This window comes from Mustela nigripes, chromosome 12 (assembly GCF_022355385.1).
Source record: "Mustela nigripes isolate SB6536 chromosome 12, MUSNIG.SB6536, whole genome shotgun sequence".
Taxonomy (NCBI): Eukaryota; Metazoa; Chordata; class Mammalia; order Carnivora; family Mustelidae; genus Mustela; species Mustela nigripes.
Window position 1 is genome coordinate 75,595,257 of NC_081568.1, and position 20,572 is coordinate 75,615,828.

Genomic DNA, 20,572 nt, shown 5'->3' on the forward strand with positions numbered 1-20,572 from the left:
CTGGAATGAACTTTCCCATGTAACCACAGGCTTGCTTCATCACTTTTGTCTCCTCCCTCCTGAAATGTCACATCCTATAAGCCTTCTTCTTAAATCACCCTTTTTAACTGACTGCACCACCCAGACGCACCCCTTTAAATCACCCTTTCTAAAGTCCATCACACTCCCATCCTTCATAACTGTTCTCCCTGAATTTGATATTCCATAGCATTCACTACCGTGTTTAATTTCTTTTCTGTCTTACCTTTCCTTAAAGAATTTTTAGCTGTTCTATTTACTTTTTTTTTTTTTTAATTTTATTTATTTATTTGACAGAGAGAGATGACAAGCAGGCAGAGAGGCAGGCAGAGAGAGAGGAGGAAGCAGGCTCCCCGACGAGCAGAGAGCCCGATGCGGGGCTCGATCCCAGGACCCTGAGATCATGACCCGAGCCGAAGGCAGCGGCTCAACCCACTGAGCCACCCAGGCGCCCCTGTTCTATTTACTTTTAAATCACTAATGCTAGAGTTTGATACATAGTAGGTGTTTGTTAGCATTTACTGAATGAAGGAATTCACAAGATAGAAAATTTAAAAGATAGAGTGAGAAGTCTCCTTCCTGTCATTGTCTCCCCACCACCTGTTTCCTTTCTGGAGGTCAGTCACCATCGTTTCAGGGGCTTTACACTCTCTCTCTCTCTCTCTCTCTCTCTCTCTCTATATATATATATATATATATAGTTTCTTCTCCCTGTTTTTACATACATGTTCTACACCTTGCTCTTCTGGTTTCAGTCTGTATTATCTTTGAGATCATTTCAAGCAAGTACATAAACATGCTTGTCATTCTTTTTTGTGATTAATGGCTGAAATTCAATGAATTGTGGGTTGTTGAGCCCTGTATGATGTGAATATTGGTTTCTCTTTTAGATTCATGAATTTTTAAAAAGTCACTTTTAGCTCTGTTTTATTTGTACATGCTCTTTCAGTTCTCCTTTTCCTTTTTTAGTTTTCCCAGGAAGTTACATGATTACATGTACTCTGTACAGATAATGATGAGTGATATTTCAGGCATAGGAATATCAGGTGTACAAAAGCCCTCTGAGAGGGGCGCCTTGGTGGCTCAGTGGATTAAGCCTCTGCCTTCAGCTCAAGTCATGATCTCAGGGTTCTGGGATCAAGCCCCATATCAGGCTTCCTGCTCAGCAGGGAGCCTGCTTCCCCCTTCTCTTCACCTGCCTCTCTGCCTGCTTGTGATCTGTCTCTCTGTCAAATAAATAAATAAAATTTAAAAAAAAAAAAAAAGCCCTCTAAGTTCTGTGACATTACAGATGTCACCTTGATTTCTGAACCTGAGCTTTCCCATCACCGGAAGCATGTGAGAAATTCTCACTGTGGTGAGAAGTGGGGGCAGAATTGGGATTAGGAGACTTCTTTCAGAATATACGTTTCCAATTGAATACTTTGGTTTACCCCTCTATTGGGGTATACTCCCTGGTTAAAAAAAGCACTGCCTTGGGGCACCTGGGTGGCTCAGTGGAAGCCTCTGCCTTCGGCACAGGTCATGACTCCCAGAGTTCTGGGATCAAGCCCCATATCGGGCTCTTTGCTCGGCAGGGAGCCTGCTTCCCTCTGTCGTCTCTCTGCCTACTTGTTATCTCTGTCTGTCAAATAAATAAATAAAGTCTTTAAAAAAAAAAAAAAAGCACTGCCTTGATAAGTCACTTTATTACTTAAGTATTGTATCCCTTGGGCATACTAGTGAGAAAAAACATTTATAACCTTCAAAGTCAATGATCTTTTCCACTCAGCTACAGTATTTTGTGATCCCTGTGGTCTCCATGCAAATCCTTAATATCTCTGACTGGATGCCAGAGATATTTCTTAGATCTCCAGTCTCCTGAGGCAGAGGGGATCTTTCTGTACTTTTATAAACGTAAAGCAGGATCTGAAGGACAGGAAGATTTAAGATCTTGACTTAACAGACCCCGCCCTTCATTTACAAAAGGCGTTTCAGTAAGTTTTGTGAAACTTAATGAGGTAAATCAGAACAACTCCTTGTGAAGACAGCTGTGCAATTCAGTAAGTTTTGTGAAACTTAATGAGGTAAATCAGAACTCCTTCTTGTGAAGACAGCTGGGAGACAGTTTTGTGAATGCTCTTCTCATGGCACCTCAGTCAGACTTACCCAATGGAATTGTGTGTGGCAGGGAGTGAAGAACAAGGCCAGCCTACCCAACTTCCTTGACCACATCATTGCCTCGGTGGTAGAAAATAAGAAAACCTCAGATGCTGCAAAGCGGGCCTGTAACTTGACTGATACCCAAAAGGAAGTGAAGGAGATGGTGATGGGGTTAAATGTGCTGGACCCCCATACCTCTCACTCCTGGCTCTGTGATGGCAGACTTCTGTGTCTTCATGACCCCAGCAACAAAAATAATTGGAAGATCTTCCGAGAGTGTTGGAAGCAAGGCCAGGTAAGTAAGAAATAAGCAATTAGCCAGGCCGGTTGCTTATCCACCACAGCTGCCAGGGCAGTTTCAATTCTGTCTGGGAGCCTTTTTGCCAGGGAGAGTAAGACATAGTAAGTTCGTTTCAGACAGCCTTGCTACTTCAGGTTATCCTGGATTTTAAAAAAATCAGAAGATTCCTAAACATATATCGTGTTTCCTTATATTTCTATAATTCTATATAGTATGTAGCTCTGTGTTCTTAAAAGGGCAGTTGAAATTTCTGTGAAGTGGTAACTGCCATTAATGACACCTTTAGAGGAAAATCCTTAAGTGTGACATAGGGGTAAGGCAAAGGTGGGTGGAAGTGAGTGGTAATTTTCTAGGTAAATATTTCAAGGCCACACAAATTTGAAGGATAGTGTGATAACACTAATTTTTATACTTTAGCAGGTGCTTGAGAAAGGGGGAGGTTATGGAATTGTCTGGATAGTTTTTCATTCTAGATGTGAGGAAGTATTCTCAGAGGTGGATTTGTCAGCTTTTTGTTCTCTTACCCCAGCATAGTGGTAGATACCTGAGCAACAGAAGTGATTTCTGTGGCCTGCCTCCCAGGGTGAGAATCAAGAATAATGATAGAGTAGAAGTAGTCTCCATTTCCTGCAACTGCCGTGTTCAAATCTTTAGATTCTGAAACTGGGAAAGAATAGTAAATCATGGTAAAGAAGACTACGTTGTCCCAAGAAACCTCTTATTCTGTCCCTTAGCCCTGAGCTAAAGGTATTCCTAAATGGTTCTGATTGGGATTTTTGTTTCCACAGCCAGTGCTGGTTTCAGGGGTACATAAAAAGCTCAAGTCTGAACTCTGGAAGCCAGAAGCCTTTAGCCAGGAATTTGGGGACCAGGATGTGGACTTGGTGAACTGCAGGAACTGTGCTATAATTTCTGATGTGAAAGTTCGGGATTTCTGGGATGGCTTCGAGATTATATGCAGTAAGTAGCTTTGGTAATGGCTGACTGAGCATCTATACACCCATCACTACCCCTGGACTCAAAATAAATCTTCTTGGCATGTGGCAGTGGTGAGGGGGTGGTGGTGTTGGTAGAACAGACATTCTGTCCTGGTGCCAACCAGGCAGCTCTCATAGCAATCATATGGCTCCCAGAGCACACCTGGGCATAAGCCCATGCTCCCTTGGGTTGTGTGGAACACTTCACTGAGGAATCGGGTGGAATCCCTGTGAGATGGAAAAAAATATAGCATGTACTAAAGCAGTAGGTGAGGAAAACAAAGCCCACGTAGTCCGTTATGACAGGTTACAAGTCTGAAAATAAAAAGTTAAAACTTTTGGTCACTGAAAAAATCAGGCAGCAGCCAAACTGTGCTTTCTGTCTTCCAGAGCGATTAAGATCAGAAGATGGGCAGCCAATGGTGCTTAAACTCAAGGACTGGCCTCCTGGGGAAGATTTTCGGGACATGATGCCAACAAGGTTAGTAGACCACAGTGGGTCATCTTGAGACACTGGCCTTCCTGGAGCATCTCAAAGTAATTATAGAAAAGGGGACTTTGTGCTTTTTCCCCCTGTAACAAGTTAAGTCATCTTTCCTGATCTTTTGTAGGTTTGAAGATCTAATGGAGAACCTTCCCTTGCCAGAGTATACCAAACGAGATGGCAGGCTCAATCTGGCTTCTAGGCTACCCAGCTACTTTGTAAGGCCGGATCTGGGCCCCAAGATGTACAATGCCTACGGTATGAGGGAGAAGCCCTATTGCCCTTTTCGGACACTGCCATTCCCCGTTTCACCAATAGAGGGAGATATTTAGGCAGGGTCATTTGTAGAGCTAATGGAGGGCAAAGTGACAGGAAAAAAAAAAAATGATAGAAAAGTTAACAGTGTCCAGGATGATTTGGGATTTTCTTTGTATTGTTTTGTTTTGTTTTAGAGGGGGAGGGGCACCGGGAAAGGGAAAGAGAGAGAATCTTAAGCAGGTTCCATGCCCAGCATTTAGTCTGTCGCAGGGCTTGATTTCATGCCCCTGAGATCATGACCTGAGCCAAAATCAGAAGTCTGTTGCTTAACCAACTAAGCCGTCCAGGCGACCGTGTGTGTGCGCATGCGCGCTATTTTTTTCCCCCTTTTTCAATTTATTTATTTATTTGTTTGTTTGTTTGTTTTTAAAAAGATTGATTGATTGATTGATTTTAGAGAGTATATGAGCAGGGCAAGGTGCAGAGGGGAAGAGAGAAGGGGAAAGAATCTCAAGCAGAATCCATTCTGAGCATGGATCCTGACCCAGGCTGGATCTCACAACCCTGAGATTATGACCTGAGCTGAATCCAAGAGTTGGACATTTAGCTGACTGTGCCACCTGGGAACCCCTATTTGTTGCTTTTTTGTTTGTTTTGAGTTTATTTGTTTGAGAGAGACAGAGATAGAGCATGATCTGGGGGCGTGGGAGAGGAGGAGGCAGAGGGAGAGGGAGAAGCAGATTCCCCACTGAGCTGGGAGCCTGACTTGGGGCTCAATCCCAGGATCCTGAGATTGTGACCTGAGCTAAAGGCAGATGCTTGACCAACTGAGCCACCCAGGTTCTTCTCTCTTTTCTTTCCTTTCCTTTTCTTTCTTTTTTTAAATTTTATTTTTTACTTATTTTTAAGATTTATTTATTTGAGCGAGAGAGTCAGCAAAAGCACAAGTAGGGAGGAGAGGGAGAAGCCAGCTCCCTGCTGACCAGGGAGTCCTGTGTGGGGCTTCATCCCACATGATCATGGGATCATTACCCGAGCTGAAGGCAGACAACTGACTGAGCCACCCAGGCGCCCCTTTTTTTCTTTTCTCTTTTCTTTTCTTTTCTTTAAAATTTTACTTACTGTTTGTTTATTTTAAAGATTTCTTTACTTTGAGATAATCTTTACACCTGTCATGGGGCTAACCTTAAAACTCTGAGATCAGGAGTCACATGCTCTTATCAGCTGAGGCAGCCAGGCACCCCAGGATGGTTTTGGGTGTGTTTGCCACATCTTTTGTCATATTGTCATATTGATTTATGTCACATCTATAACTTGTCTATCTCCAATGATTGGAAAGTTTCCTATCAAATATTCTGTGCAAGAAGACATGATTCTTAGTTTTTAAGAGTCTTGATTAAAAAAAAAAAAAAAAACAGTGAAGAGATCTGAGTACCATGCTACCCGGCCTGCTCTTTGTGGAGTAGAGTAGGACCATAAATCACTGTAAAAGCCAAACTTCTACTGAATGTCAGTAATGCCCATATCAGTTTTGCTTTTTAAGGAGAGATTGTTGTGGGGGGGTGAATCAGTTCAGTGCCCAAATCTAATGATAGTGTCATCCGAGCTAGAAATCAATCTTAAAACACTAAAAAAGAGATGGAAAGAATGATTTCTTAAGATACAGATAGACTTCATTCTCCCACTGTTACCCATTTAAGAACATCTTTGAGTATGTTTGCACTTGTAGGGTCTCTGTGGATTTTTCACAATATTGCCCTTTCACCCTTCATATCCTCCTTTTCTCTCAGGCTTGATAACTGCGGAAGATAGAAGAGTTGGCACAACAAACCTTCATTTAGATGTGTCTGATGCAGTTAATGTGATGGTGTATGTTGGGATCCCCATCGGGGAGGGTGCCCATGATGAAGGTATGATTTCTAGAAGCCATACTTCAGGATGGTGAGGCTTGGCCTCAGGAGTAGAATCGGAGTCTTCCTCCTCACTTAGAGCCAGTGGTTTCTTCTTAACTCTCTTCAAGACTTGATGCCTAGTAGGCACCCAGTGGATGTTGCTAGATGAAAGGAGGTTCTAGGAGTGGTATTTGTGTATCTTTAACCGGTCGTCTTTATGGGAATGCTCCCCTTTCCACTAAGTGTATAGCATCAGAAAGATGAAGGAAGGAGGAAGGATCACCTGGCTCACTTGGTCCATCAGCCAGATCACCTGTGAGGTGACAGATGATAAGGCCAGCTCACTGGCACAGAATCGAAGCATCACAGTGATATTTTGCTGCATTTGCACTCCCTCCATCTCAGTGTAAACTTAATATGTGTTAATTATGGACATTTTAGAAAACAGAAAGTTTTAAAGAAAAATAAGTTAACTCAGAGTCTAATGGTTCAGGGATTATCATTGTCATCATTATGGTACATTTGCTGCCACAATTTTGCTTTTAATGCTACACACCTGCAGATCTTTCCACGATATTGTCCTTTAAGGTATTAAAGTAGACAAGCATTAGAAGCCGACCCTCTTAACTTGTCAGAAATGCTTTACATTTCATGGCTTTAAATCCATAGAACCCTTGAGTTTGAAGAGGTCTTGAGGAAGTGTATGGAGTCTGTCTACTTACAGTGGGAAATGACCTGCAATTTGAACATAAGATGTGGCTACACAGTTTGAGCAGGAAATAATTTTAAAAGAAACCTCTACGCTCCAAAATGCTGAGTTTCTCTTCAGTAAAAAAGATTTAGGGTTTTTCTTCCTGTGTATAGGAAGGTTAGACAAATTTGAGTTTTGATTCTTTGATTCTACTTTATATTACGCCAGAGAGATTGAGAATTGTAGAGATTAAACTTCTTTGAGTTGGATATTTCACTTGACTCAGGTACTGAAATAGCTGGTTACACTGAAAAGTAATTTTGCTGTTTTCAGAGGTACTCAAGACCATTGATGAGGGGGATGCTGATGAGGTGACAAAGCAGAGAATTCATGATGGAAAGGAGAAGCCTGGTGCTTTGTGGCATATCTATGCAGCCAAGGATGCAGAAAAGATCCGGGAATTGCTCCGAAAGGTATGCCCCTGGGTTGGCTCCCAGCTCCAAGATTAAGGTTCTGGGATGCTGCTGACATAGCCTGCTTTGGGTTTCTCCTGTGCAGTCTCTTGGCTTTAAAGACCTGTACTTTTTGTCGGAATTCCCTGAAGGTGCGGTGCCTGGGTGGCTCAGTTGGTTAAGCCTTTGGCTCAAGTCATGATCCTGGAGTTCCAGGATCGAGTCCCGCATCAGGCTTAACAGCTCTCTGGGGAGTCTGTTTCTCCCTCTGACCTTCTCCCCTCTCTCTCACTTTCTCTCTCTCTCTCTCTCTCAAATAAATAAATAAACTCTTTTAAAAAAAATCCTCTTTAACAAAAAAAAATTCCCTGATGGTGTGAATCCACACCTGGAGGATGCTGAAGAGAACAAAACAGAAGATTTGGCCCACTAGGGACATTGCCTCTATAAGCAGCATTTATGCTGTTAGTAATATTTATGTATTGATTTTTCCATCTGTGGGTTTGGTTATGGCTTCAGGTTGGAGAGGAGCAAGGCCAAGAGAATCCCCCTGATCACGACCCAATTCATGACCAAAGTTGGTACCTGGACCAGACCCTCCGTAAGCGACTCTATGAAGAGTATGGTGTGCAAGGCTGGGCCATTGTTCAGTTCCTGGGAGATGCTGTCTTCATACCTGCTGGAGCCCCACACCAGGTGGGTTCCACTTGGTTCCATGGGCTTCTGTATTTCTGATTTTCTTAGTAATCTAGCAAGAGGTATAAGTGGCTGGATTGGACTGGCTGTTCTTTTTATTTTTTATTTTTTTTTTTCATTATGTTCAGTTAGCCACCATATATATAGTACATCATCAGTTTTGATATATAGAGTTCAGCAATTCATTAGTTGCGTATAACATCCAGTGCTCATCACAATACGTGCCCTCCTTAATACCCGTCATCTCACTATCCCATCCTCCTACCCCTCCCCACTGAAGGACTGGCTGTTCTTAAACTGCTGCTTAATTTTTGCTTTTTAGTTTCCTTCTGTGTAATTTTAAATGCACATTTAAAAAAAATTTTAAAGAAGGGAGACCATTTTTTAAAAAGTGAAAGTTGCAGCTCACCTCCCTGTGCCATACCCCTATTCGGTCCCTTCATCCTGCGTTCTCCAGAGGTAGCCGGTGGTTAACAGTTCAGTGTGTATTTCTCCAGATCCTTTTCTGTACAATTACCAACATTTTCATGTAAAAATTTATACTCGCAATTTTTCTGCACTTGTTTTTATGAAAATGGAATATTGGAAGCATTTCTCAAGTTTGGGGATTTTTGTTTGTTTTTTAAACCATATCATAGATGTTTTCTAGGTGTTGCTGACTGTGGCTCTTTCCCCTTCCAGGTACACAATCTATACAGTTGCATAAAAGTAGCAGAAGACTTTGTATCTCCAGAACATGTAAAGCACTGTTTCCGCCTGACACAGGAATTCAGGCATCTCTCTAACACTCATACAAACCATGAGGATAAACTGCAGGTAAATAACCCCTCCATCACCCCTCCCTCCTCCTCCCACCTCGTTCTGTCTCCTCATCTCCTACTTGGCTACATATGAAAAACGCACATTCTACATCAGTCCTCGTCACATTTCGCTTTTAGAGAATACTCATCTTTTAACATAATCATTTCTGCCATCACCTTCTCTTTCTCTCCCACCGGGAGATAGAGTATTTAGTGCTGATAACTGACTGGATTTGACTTTTCCAGTCAGGTGGCAAAAGCAGTGTGGCATTGTGTTACAAGCATGTTTCCAAGAAGGGCACCTCCCCAGAGCTGCTTCTCACAGTACGTTTTGGTGCAGATTCAATTCCCTGAAGCCCCGCTAGGACTGCAGTTCATGTCCCTGAGAATTACTGGGTGCTGCAGTGGCATTTAAAGAAAAGAATAAGGAAGCAAGATTCCCCGGGGCAGATGTGCAGTCTTTCTGCCACCGGCCAGTAGATTCAGTCACCTTCAACCCTGATCTGATCTTTTTTGCTATTCCTTTTTTTAAATTTTTAGAATATTTCAGCCATAAAAGTTGTTAGACAAAGTCCGTTCACATGGATAGAGGAGGTAACACTGATCCTATAGATAAAATGCATATGTATTTCAGACATCACTGCCATCAGGTCTACTTGGGATGTGTCACTTCCAGCACTCCCAGTCCTCTGTCACTGCTTAATTTTTTTCTGTAGTATTTTTCACTTAACTTTATGCATTTTATCTATTTGTTTCTATCCCTACTAGAATGTAAGCTATTTAAGCTCCATGAAGGCAGGGATTTTACTGTTTTATTCACTGCTTTTCCCTAGCACAATATCTGATACTTACTAGGTACACAGTAAATATTTGTTGAATTAGTACAAAAATTTAATAAAGAATAGCAAAAGGGGGCTGTGTGCCCATCATTCAGGTTAAGAATTAAAGCATCGTATACATACAGACAAACAATATTAATACACAGAACAACTGCATTATTGAAGGTTCCGTGTACCTTCCCCATCCTGTCTCCTTACTTTCCCTCTCCAGAAATCATCATTATCTTGGTTTAAAACTCTTTTCAGCTTGTTACTTAGTGACTGTTCTTCCTGCTTGATGTGTAGATTGTGTTCCTCTTAGACAATTAGAAAATACGTACAAGCACAAAGGGAAAAAATTTTCCAATAATCTGACCTGCCCACTGTTGTTTTAGTGCATTCCTGTTAGTTCTAGGACCTTAGGCAAGGTTCTTGACCTCCAGACCTTGGTTTCCTCAGTTTCTCATGGGTAAAAATGGGGATATAGTAGAATCGACCTCGTAAGATGTGGGAAGGATGAAATGAAAGTCCATGTAAAAAGCTTACCCGTAGGTGCCTGGGTGGCTCAGTGGGTTAAGCCTCTACCTTTGGCTCAGGTCATGATCTTATGGTCCTGGGATCGAGTCCCACACCAGGCTTTCTGCTCAGCTTGGAGGCTGCTTTCCCCTCTCTCTTTCTCTGCCTGCCTCTCTGCCTACTTGTGATCTCTCTCTGTCAAATAAATAAATAAAATCTTAAAAAGAAAGGAAAAAAAAAGGCTTATCGGTAGTGCCCCGCACTTAACTAAGCACTTAGATGAAAGTGATTATATAGTCTTTCAGTTGGATTCATCATTCTTTTCTGATTATAGACCTTTTAGCCTCTGTGATTTGTGAATCCCCTTTGGAATTGATTTGGGAAGTATGCGGTGCTCGCTGACAGGTTTCCTCATTAATTAGTCTTTATAGGCTGTGTAAAACATATGCTTTTGTGGGGCTCCAGGTTGGCTCAGTCAGTTCAGTGTCTGCCTTCAGCTTAGGTCATGATCCCAGGGGCCTGAGATCGAGCTCCTTGCTCACGAGGGACTCTGCTTCTCCCTCTCCCTCTGCCTGCTGCTTCCCCAGCTTGTGCTCTTGAGAGCGTATGCACGCTCTCTCTTCATCAAATAAATAAATAAAATATTTTAAAAAAAACACACACACACACACATTTTTGTTTGAGAATATAATATGGGGCCACCATGAACTGACTGCTGATTGCTCTCTCCAGGTGAAGAACATCATTTATCACGCAGTGAAAGATGCTGTTGGCACCCTCAAGGCTCATGAATCCAAATTGGCAAGGTCTTAGGCACGGAGAAACTCCAGACTCCCCTGTGAAGCAGGTCTTTCACTCACAACACATACAGGGAACGGCGGGGCTTCTCTGCTGGAGCAGAGGCCCTTCACTTGGAGCCAGTGTGGTCAGTATTAACAAACTCTCCAGCCACTCTTTTCTACGCTGCCTCAACACTGAAGGTTGACACAGGAAAGTCGCACTGTTCACACACACAGTTTCAGACTCCAAGCCAAGGGTGCCGCATCCCCATCCTGTGGTCTTTTGGGACTCTGAATTGCCTGAACGTTGCTGGGCTTTCCTGCACATTCTCGTGACTTGAGATCCATGGAAACTGGGAATGTGGGCACACCTTTCTTTTCTTTTTTCTCTCGTGCCTAGTGAAGTGGGAATCTGTTTGGAGGTAGGGGGAATCCCATAACTGGTACAAATAGGGGCTAACTGCTTAAACATGCCTGGTGGAAGCCTGACAGTGTCTTTGCACGTGACCTCTGATACAGCCCATCCCAGGAGACGGGGTGAAGCCATTCCCCACAATCTCTCCCATGAACACTGGAGTCTTACAGGACCCAGGGAGAACCCACTGCTTTTCCCAGGAGGCTCCAGGATTAGGAAATGTGTGTATTTAGTGAAAAATAGGTTTGTAGTGAAATAGTTACTATTTCATGAAAGTAGATATTTTTAGAATTTTTGAAATACCACAGTTGTTTTCCTGGATTATGAGGAAAGGCACATTACATTTAGTCTTCCTTTCGATAAAAATCTTTGAAAAAATATGATTTTTAGAAATCAACTGCCCATTATAGCACAAAATCAGCCAAAGCAGAATTTAAAAGAATTGGCTTTTTAGGATTCTTTTAGTTTTCTTCCCCTCCCATCTCAGTCGTATCTTGTGGGAACAGCCAATTGAGAAAGAACTTTGTCGTGTCTGAGCTGTAGTGTGTTTTACAAATATGCACACTCATGACACAGGAACCATTTTCACCTATTACCAGCGTTCCCTTGGGACTCCTCTTACACTTCCAAATGCTAAGGAAAGTTTGATTTCCTACATGAGGCTTTTGGTTTTTGGGTTTTTTGTCCAGAAATATTTTAAGCAAAACTTTCCAACTCCGTGGAGTTTTATTAAGAATTTATTTGAAAATTATGGAATTCATTGGCCCATAGATACATTGGAAAATGTATCTATCTTCTTTCCAGCTGTACTGTAGTGCCCTGCAGGCTTGTTTATATGTTCACAGTTACTTTTTTTTTTTTTTTTAATAAAAGTCATTTACTGTAGAATACTTTTAATTTCACTTTCTGTATTTTAATTTGTTGAAGGGCTGATTGGGATTTCCATGTTCTTATTAAAAATCTAACAAATCTGTTTGGAGTGGACTAAATTCTTCCTGTGCCAGCCATTCTAAAAAGTGAAGGCAGGTTGAATGTGGGTTGAAAATGGAGGATGGTTCACTTTCATATCTTCATTACATTGCTGCTTCCGATTACCCTTTGCTTCCTGAATTTGAGCCTTTTTGAGAGCGGAAAGTGCCAGGTCATTGTGGTCTGTGGGCTTGGGGTGGGGAGGGTGAAGGGAAAAGGTCACTTGAGTTAGAAGGTGGGAGAAAAGCTGGGTTTTCCACAGTTTATGCTGTGTGTGAATGGAATGGGAAAGGTGAGGTCTTGATCTTCCTGCAGCAGTCAGGAGTGAGGGGGATGGGGGATGGCATGAGTAAGGTTTTGGGCAATTAGTAACAGGGTTCCTTAAAGCAGGTGGCCTGGCTGCCCACATAGGAAACTTGTGGCCGTGGATCCACCTCAGAGTTGATGGGAAAAGACCCAAATGGGTTTTGTTTTGTTTTTTAATCGAGCAGTAACTAAAATGGCTTGAGGAGTGAGGACAGACTACATTCCCATTAGAAAAGGCCTTTTGAAAAGGAAGTTGTAAAGAATAGCAAGAGGGGTCATCAGAGGCTGCTTCTCCAGACCCTGTTGGAAAACATCTTCCAAAGTGTTTGAGCCTGGAAATACAATTATCAGGGTGGAAATAGACCATTGTGTGGTTCAAGGATACTGAGTTTGAATAGGACCATAACTGAAATACAGAACTCTGAGCATGTCCTTTCAGCCTGGGTGGGCATGGGTCAAAGCTGTGATCACCAGAAGACTTACACCTCCACTTAAAGAATGCAGAAGCTTTGAAATGGGACAGGAAAGGAAAGCTTTGGGGAGAAAAGGGGGTTGCAGAGGTTGGAGCTTTGTTGCTTTGGTAAAAATCAGGAGGCGGGCTAGCCTACATTCTGGATATAAATGTCTTCAGAATTAGGGCATACACTGCTGCCAGCGTTTGCTGATGGGGGTAGAACTGGAGCTCCTGGATCCATCTCCAACCTAGACATCAGGCCTCCAGCCCTTCTGTTTAAAGAGGGTCTGTCCTGGGGTATTCCCCTTGAGAGCATGGGCTCATTACCCTGCAAAGTGGAGCAAATGACAACCTAAAAAAAGCAGATGGGGGGGTTCCTTCTCCAACTGGGGTGATTGGTGATGGCCAAGAAGGGGTAAGGTGGACAGGTGCAGCCATCCTTGACTTCAGGAGTTGCTGGGCGGGTATCTTTACAGGTCCTGTAATTGGGGAGGACAGTTTGCTGGTCAGCAGTTGGGAGAAGTGGCCTGACTAAAGTAGATTTTATGGGTTACATCTTGGCAGCATGACTTAGTGGTTTTGTGACCTTGGCAAATTACTGAACTTCCCTAAGCATTCCATTTCCTTATCTTCAAAATGAGGATAATTCTAACCTCTGTCATGTGGAATGATAGTGAGGATTCCGTGAAATAATGCGGGTAAAGCTCTTACCTCAGGGCCTGGCCGTTAGTAAGCACTGAATAAGTCATTCCTCAGGGGATGTTGAAGCCTTTTCAGCCTGGTGTGGTCAAGGCAGGAGGGCTAGGATCTTGGGATTAGGATGTCAGGATGGAACCTGAAGGCCTGTGAGGACCTCAAACCAGGGCTTGGAATCCAAGAAAGAGAAACAAGCGATTAGAGGAAGGCAGGGTGCTGAGGGTCAAAGGCGCATGCCCGGTGGTAGCAGGTGCAGGGGGGCGCGCCGCCGCCGCCACCACCGCCGGGGCCTCCCCTTTAAGAGCCGCCACCGCCCACGGCCCGCCGCTGCGGCAGGGACCTCCCCTTTAACCGCGGCTGCTCGGCGCTCCGCGGCCCCCGCGGCGGCTGCTGCTGCTGCGGCTGCTGCTGCTACTGCGGCTCCTGCTGTCGCGGCCGACGCCGCCCGACCTCCGGCACCTGCATCCTCGGCCCCGGCGGGTTCCGCCGGCCCTCGCCCCGCCCGGCCCCGCCATGGTGTCCTGGATCATCTCCCGCCTGGTGGTGTGAGTGCGGTGGTGGCGGGGCGCGGCCGGCTGGGAGGGGGAGGGGGAATAGGGTTGGGGGGTGAGGGGTGTGTTGAAGCCCTGGATGGACCGCTCCGTGGCTTCATACAACAGTCACCTAAGGCACATCGTCCCTATTTGGGGTCCCCGGAGACAAGACATGGGGTGTAGGACCTAGGACCGGAGCGGGGCATATTAGAGGAGCCATAGCACGCCCGGCTTCTCATCCCTTTTAATTTTCTTGCTCCTTTGCCCTCCCTCATCCCAGGGCTGGGCAGCATGGCCTGATTTATGAGGGGAGGTGGCATGTCCCCTCCCCCACCTAGCAGATGTCCGCTGGAGGGGCAACTCAGACCTGGGCCCTCATCTCCCTGTGGGGAGAGAGCTAATGGCAGAGTGGAAAGCAAAGCAGGGCCTCTTCATTCCATAGCTTGGGGCCATAGCTAACAGCCTTGGCCTCTACCCTCTTCTACTATCAGGACACTGGAGATGAGGGCACTTGCACTAGAGTCCCCCCAGGGAGGACGTCTGGGTATTGGGAAGCAGAGATCCCCGGAGCACAAAGTGTGGGAGGGAACCGGGAGAGGATATGTGTGTTCAGCCTGGATTTGTGAAAGGCACAGAGGGGACTGCGTTAGGTGGCCTTCATTCCAGGCCAGCCACAGTGTGGAGCTACCGTTCCTGCCTCCTCCCCCCGGGCCCCAGGAGGGAAGGCTGCTCCCACACTCCACACTTTGTCCTTGAGGAGTCCGCCCCCACCCCATCTCCACAGGTCAGTTCAGAAGCGTCCTGTTCTATGAGGCAGGTTCCTGTGAGAACAGGCACTACCCACACATTGTCAAGCAACTGGGCCTGGGAGGGGCTCTGCCTGGGCCTCAGCTAACCCCTGTCCCGGCTCAGGACCCTGTCCCTCAGCCTCCACTGTGGGGGACTGACAGCCCAGGGTTCCCTCCCTCTTGCCTTCTTCCCGTTCAGTTCTGTTAGATGCTTGTGTTCTGGCTCCCTCTAGACCTACCAGGATCTCCCTTCTTCCTCCCTCATCCCACCACAGAGGGAATCTTGGAGCCTTGTGCCTCCCTGTGGCCTTCAGAGTGGCTGCTTCTCTTACCTGGATGAGCTCCCTGAGGGCATCATTCCTCTTATTCCCTCACCTGTGCCCTTTATGTGGTCTCCAGTGGGGTCACTACCTGGTTGTACTCCAACCAGAGTCTCCAGCCCAGCGTTCCCACTCCCTTGAGCTTGGTTCCAAGGCTGCTTACATGAGGTAATAAACCTTTTTGCCCCTCTAGGGCCTCCTGCCCCTGTGCCCTCTGCTCCCCAGGTCCCCAGGGCCACAGTGGTGCCTCCGACTGCCACATAGAGGCCCTGTTAGGCGGTATCACATTCCCTTACAGACCTGGCCTTTCCCAGCCTGGCTCTGAGACAGGGAAGTAGAGGTTAAGGGCAGATGGGTATGAGTGAGCACCATATCTGGAGAAGGAAGACATCTATGGTGGTGACCAGACCCCCCACACACACTCTCTCCATGATATGTTTATGCATAACCAGCGATTATGGCTAAAGAGACCACACTGGACCTTCTGGCCTCTGGGTCTTTCTTCACCTAAAGGGTTGGAGAAAACCTGAACAATAAAGGGGAAAAGGCATCACCCTAACCATCCAGAGGCCTCTACGCTTGTGTATTACCCAAGGCTGAACTACTTTGACCATAACCACTGATCTGAATTCATCAGTCCAGCCGATGTGGCACTCTGGAGTTCTGTCCTTCTCCCCTTACCTACCCAGGGACTGACTGATGCAGAGCTGGGAGGGAGAGGCCACTGCTCTTGGCCGAGGGGACCAGTAACCCTGCCTGCCTCCCTAGGCTCATCTTTGGCACCTTGTACCCAGCCTATTCTTCCTACAAGGCCGTGAAGACAAAAAACGTGAAGGAATATGTGAGTTTGCGACACTTCATCTCCCATTCCACCCACCACATGGCGAGATAGGGGAGGACCATGGGTCACATTACAGACTGAGTGACTTTGTACCAATGCCTCAGCACTAAGGAGACCCTGCTTCCAGAAGGTTCCTTTGTGTTCCTTTCCCCCAGGCCTGGTGGGATCCACAGGCAAAGTTGAGATCCTGAGTGTCCCTTCCCCACCACACCTCCAGCATAGTTGGCATCAGACACGGGCTCCTGGGTGTTCCCTTGAGACCCCAGCTGACACTATCCTCTGTGCCTTCAGGTGAAATGGATGATGTACTGGATCGTCTTTGCCTTCTTCACCACAGCTGAGACGCTCACGGATATTGTGCTTTCCTGGTGAGGTCCAGCATCCCCACCCCTGCACCCCAAGGTCAGGGTTTAGACTCTCTACCCCACCAGCCAACCAAAGATTGAGAGCCGGGGTGGAGCCCCCCCACAGTCCCATGTGGTCCTGAATACCCACCCTCCCTGACATAGGTCTGGCTTGATCAGTAGAATAAGAGAAAGAGCCCCCACCTTTCTTTCTGGTGGCAGCCAAAGTACCCCTATAGAATGCAGATTATAGTTTTGTAGGTCTCAGTTTCACTGTTGGTAAAATAGGATTCAGTCTTGTAAAGTTCATGCTAGTATTTCAAAGCACTACTAGACTATGTTACGAGCACTTGGAGGACAGAGAATGTCTTAATTGCCTGTATGTATATTCACAGCAGGAGCTCAAAAAATGTTTATTGGGTGAGTATATGCCTCTTGGAAGAGAGGACTAACAGCACAGAATATTGTAAGACAAAGAGAAGAGAGTTTTATGGAGAGGTAGAGGAAAAAAGATGACTGCCTTTGTAGATTGTAAGGACCAGTGGCCCTTGAGAAAAACAGTTTTAGCAGAAGTTGAGTGGGGTCAGATTAGGAAAGAATAATGGGTTAGAAATTGAGGACAGTGAGCATGTATGCTTCTCGACACAAACAAAGCAAAAAGCTTTGTGAGAGTGTAGGAGATGTGAAGGAGTCTGTGGCCTAAGGAAAAGGAGCCAGGGAATGGACAACAATCCTTAAAAGCAAGAGGCATGTCATGACAGCAAGGGACGGGAGTCTTCCTCATGAGGGGGGAGGTCAGGAAGACAAGGGGGTGAGGACCCAGGAGCAGACCCCGGACAGAGGAGTAGGAGTCTTTTGTCAGAGTAAGATGCCTAGTGCAGAGAGCCAGCCACTGCTGGGGGTTGCGGGGGTGGTTAATTCTTGCTGGGGGCACTTCTCACCAACCCACTTGGAGTCTCAGCTGAGCCTCCCATTCTCCTGGAGATGAGAAATGCCCAGTCACCCGAGCCACCTGGGGACCCCAGTGCACTAAGGGGTGGGGGGCTAGCCAAGGTCTTGCAGGGGATCAGCTCACCCCCTGAGTCCCTATCCCAGGCTCTACCACTTGCCTCTCTCCCACCAACAGGTTCCCCTTCTACTTTGAGCTCAAGATCGCCTTTGTGATATGGCTGCTGTCCCCTTACACCAAGGGCTCCAGTGTGCTCTACCGCAAGTTCGTGCACCCGACACTGTCCAACAAGGAGAAGGTTTGCCCCCACTCTCAGCTGACTTCCTCGCCTGCCCCAGGCCGAGGCAGCCTAGTGCCTGTAGCTGTGTACATTTGTGGCTCTCCCTGTAGGTGCCCAGAACCTGAAGTGATCTGCCAGGGCCCTGGCCTCCTGGAGCAGGCTGTGTGCCTTTGTCCAGGTGTGAACAAAGGCAGGGCAGGGCCTGGCCAGTGGGGCCCACCCCTCACCTCCCTTCCCCTCCAACCCCTCAGGAGATCGACGAGTACATCACCCAGGCCCGAGACAAGAGCTATGAGACCATGATGAGGGTGGGCAAGAGGGGCCTGAACCTGGCTGCCAATGCCGCGGTCACAGCCGCTGCCAAGGTGAGATGGGGGCAGACCCAGGCTCCCAGGACTCTACCTTGCCTGTTTCATGCCCCTAGCCAAGCCCCTTTTTGTTTACTCTGTCCTTGGGGCTCTGCCAGCCCCGGGCTGTGTGATTTCCATTCCCTGGGCCAGATTCCTCATCTGTCCAAAGGGACGGTGTGTGGCAACGCCACCCTGTCCGTGCTGCTGTAGGACAGGGTGAGGACATTGTGGGGAAAGCACTGAGCTCGGGGGCTGCTCGTGCTCCATGGTGACCTCTCTCTCCACCCCGCCCCTTCCTCCGGTTCTCCCGGTGCGTGGTGGTGACCCTAGGGCCAGGGGGTGCTATCAGAGAAGCTCCGGAGCTTCAGCATGCAGGACCTGACCCTGATTCGGGATGATGATGCGCTGCCCCTGCAGGGGCCTGACAGCCGGCTCCGATCCAGCCCCGGCAGCCTCCTGGACACCATCGAGGACTTAGGTACAGGCAGGGCTCCAGGCTGGGAGGGCCAGAGGGCATGGAGGCCAGGCGAGAGAGCCGCCAGACCTCTGCTTTCCTTTGCTCCCCCAAAGCAGGAGATGACCCTGCACTGAGTTTAAGGTCTACCACGAACCAGGCAGATCCCCGAACAGAGACCTCTGAAGATGATATGGGAGACAAGGCCCCTAAGCGGGTCAAACCTGTCAAAAAAGTGCCCAAAGCTGAGGTGAGAGCTTGCGGACATGGGGAGGGGATGTGAGCCTCGGCTGAGCCCTCTGACATCCTCTCTCCCTCCTACAGCCACTGGCTTCCAAGACACTGAAGACCCGGCCCAAGAAGAAGACCTCTGGCGGGGGTGACTTGGCTTGAGGTCCTGACGCCCCACAGGCTGCAGAGCCCCTGCTCCACACTGTGCCAGTAGCCCATGTGTCTCAGGCCCCAGGTTCCCTCCGATGGCTGCCTGCCCAGTGACCACTCCTCTGGAGGGGCTTGGAAAAGAGGAGGGAGGCCCTGCTGTGGGGGTGGAGGGTAGCGGCTGGAGGAGTTCCTGAGGACTGAGCCACCCAAGGAGGTGGGGGCTCCATAGAGCCAAATTGCTATTCTCCCTGCTCCAGTCCTGTCCCCACCCACCCAGTGCCTTGCTGAAGACCATGGCCATTCCCTTTTCTGAGGTCCTAACATGCCCTCACTGCTCTCTCTGGGGTGGGGGTGGGGGGTACTCACAGCCCAGAATGACCAGAGATGGGCCCGAGGGTACCTGGGAGACCAGGAAGGAGTGGAGAAGGCTTCAGAGAACCTGGGCAAGAGCTCAGGCCTTAATGTGTGTTTGAAGGACCAGGATGGCCAGGCCAGAGCTACAGTTGAGGGTAATGGGTAGGGCTGTGTGCTATATGTCTCCATTAAAAAGAAGTGGGGTTCTGGGGGTATGCGTGTGAGAGAGAGAGAGAGAGAGTGTGTGTGTGTGTGTGTGTGTGTGTGTGTGTGTGTGTGTGTATTTCTGGGTCTAGGGCTGGGGTGGGGGGGTTGGGTGAAGGACTTTCCTGCCAGCAGCTACCCCCCCACACCTCAAGCCCCTCCCTGCTGTCGGCCTTCTTTCCTACTCTCAGACCACCCTGAGAGGATGGGATTCTGAGGGCCTCTTACCTCCTCCTCCGCCCTTGATAGCCTTTCACCTCTTCCCCTTCCTGCCCTGCCCCTGTGCTGGGCTCCTCTGCCTCAGGGCCCACTGTAGAGGCCCCTGCTGAGCCAGCTCCTTTCCTCATCACCTGGGGGCTCATCTTCCTTTCCCCCAGAGCCCTCTTCCTGTGCCAAGCAAACTGGGCCCCACGTGAGCAGACTCTTAGGAGCCCAGCCTTTGCCCCCACACTCTACCCCCGCTTCTGCCATGGCTTCGGTCAGGGCCAGGAGAAGTGTGTGAAGAAAAAAAAAAATTAGGAGCCAAAAGGCTTCCAATTCTGTGGAAAGAGGGTGCCCATTGGACCTTTGGCCCTGGATGAGCCAATAAACCGAATTCTGGCACCTCATGCGTTTCAGCCTCTGTGCTTTGTTCTCACCTGTCCCATCCACGGGTGAGAAGGACCTCAAGTGAAAAGCAGAGCCCAGCTGTGGGGGGGACGGGGGAAGAGGTCGGACTGTGGACCCCAGGAGTTCCATTCTCCAAGATACGAGATGGGCTTCAGCTGGTTCCATCTGGGGAGATGGTTTGGAGGCTCAAGGTACAGCCAGGGGAGGGTTGCCTTGGTGGTTCAGTCAGTTAAGGGGCTGACTCCTGATTTCAGGTCAGGCCCTAATCTCAGGATCCTGGGATCAAGCTGTGCTCAGCGGGGAGTCTGCTTCAGGATTTTTCTCTCTCTCTCCTCTGCTCCTCCCCCCTGCTTGCTTGCCGTTCTCTCTCTCTCTCAAATAAATAAATAAATCTTTAAAAAAAAAAAAAAAAGATACAGCCAGGACAGTAGAAGGGATCAGGACTTGAGGGCTGGGGGCCCCAACCCTCAAGGTTGTCTTGTCCCTCAGAATCCTGCCCAG

At 47.5% G+C, this 20,572-nt stretch overlaps 2 protein-coding genes across 9 annotated transcripts in view; both read left to right on the plus strand.

Moving 5' to 3' along the window:
• KDM3B (lysine demethylase 3B) overlaps positions 1–12,212 on the plus strand; it is a 70,150-nt gene extending 57,938 nt beyond the window's left edge. For both annotated transcript variants that reach the window (XM_059417656.1, XM_059417657.1), the window contains 9 exons: positions 2,189–2,455; positions 3,250–3,421; positions 3,829–3,919; positions 4,050–4,180; positions 5,971–6,090; positions 7,097–7,236; positions 7,735–7,911; positions 8,593–8,727; positions 10,778–12,212. In XM_059417656.1, the coding sequence (XP_059273639.1) occupies positions 2,189–2,455; positions 3,250–3,421; positions 3,829–3,919; positions 4,050–4,180; positions 5,971–6,090; positions 7,097–7,236; positions 7,735–7,911; positions 8,593–8,727; positions 10,778–10,858 (1,314 nt within the window). In that variant the 3' untranslated portion in view covers positions 10,859–12,212. The remainder of the gene's footprint in view (positions 1–2,188; positions 2,456–3,249; positions 3,422–3,828; positions 3,920–4,049; positions 4,181–5,970; positions 6,091–7,096; positions 7,237–7,734; positions 7,912–8,592; positions 8,728–10,777) is intronic.
• Positions 12,213–13,791: 1,579 nt separating this feature from the next.
• On the plus strand, positions 13,792–20,079 carry REEP2 (receptor accessory protein 2). 7 transcript variants are annotated; one of them, XM_059417665.1, is made up of 8 exons: positions 14,095–14,209; positions 16,074–16,146; positions 16,438–16,514; positions 17,617–17,737; positions 17,971–18,084; positions 18,406–18,547; positions 18,643–18,773; positions 18,848–20,078. In XM_059417665.1, the coding sequence occupies exons 1-8, from the start codon at positions 14,178–14,180 to the stop codon at positions 18,914–18,916; spliced, it is 759 nt and encodes a 252-aa protein (XP_059273648.1). In that variant the 5' UTR covers positions 14,095–14,177; the 3' UTR covers positions 18,917–20,078. The 7 variants fall into 7 exon arrangements, with proteins under 7 accessions (XP_059273644.1, XP_059273645.1, XP_059273641.1 ...); XM_059417663.1 differs by having other exon boundaries at positions 18,400–18,547; positions 18,640–18,773; positions 18,848–20,077; XM_059417664.1 differs by having other exon boundaries at positions 18,400–18,547; positions 18,848–20,076.
• Positions 20,080–20,572: the final 493 nt, after the last annotated feature.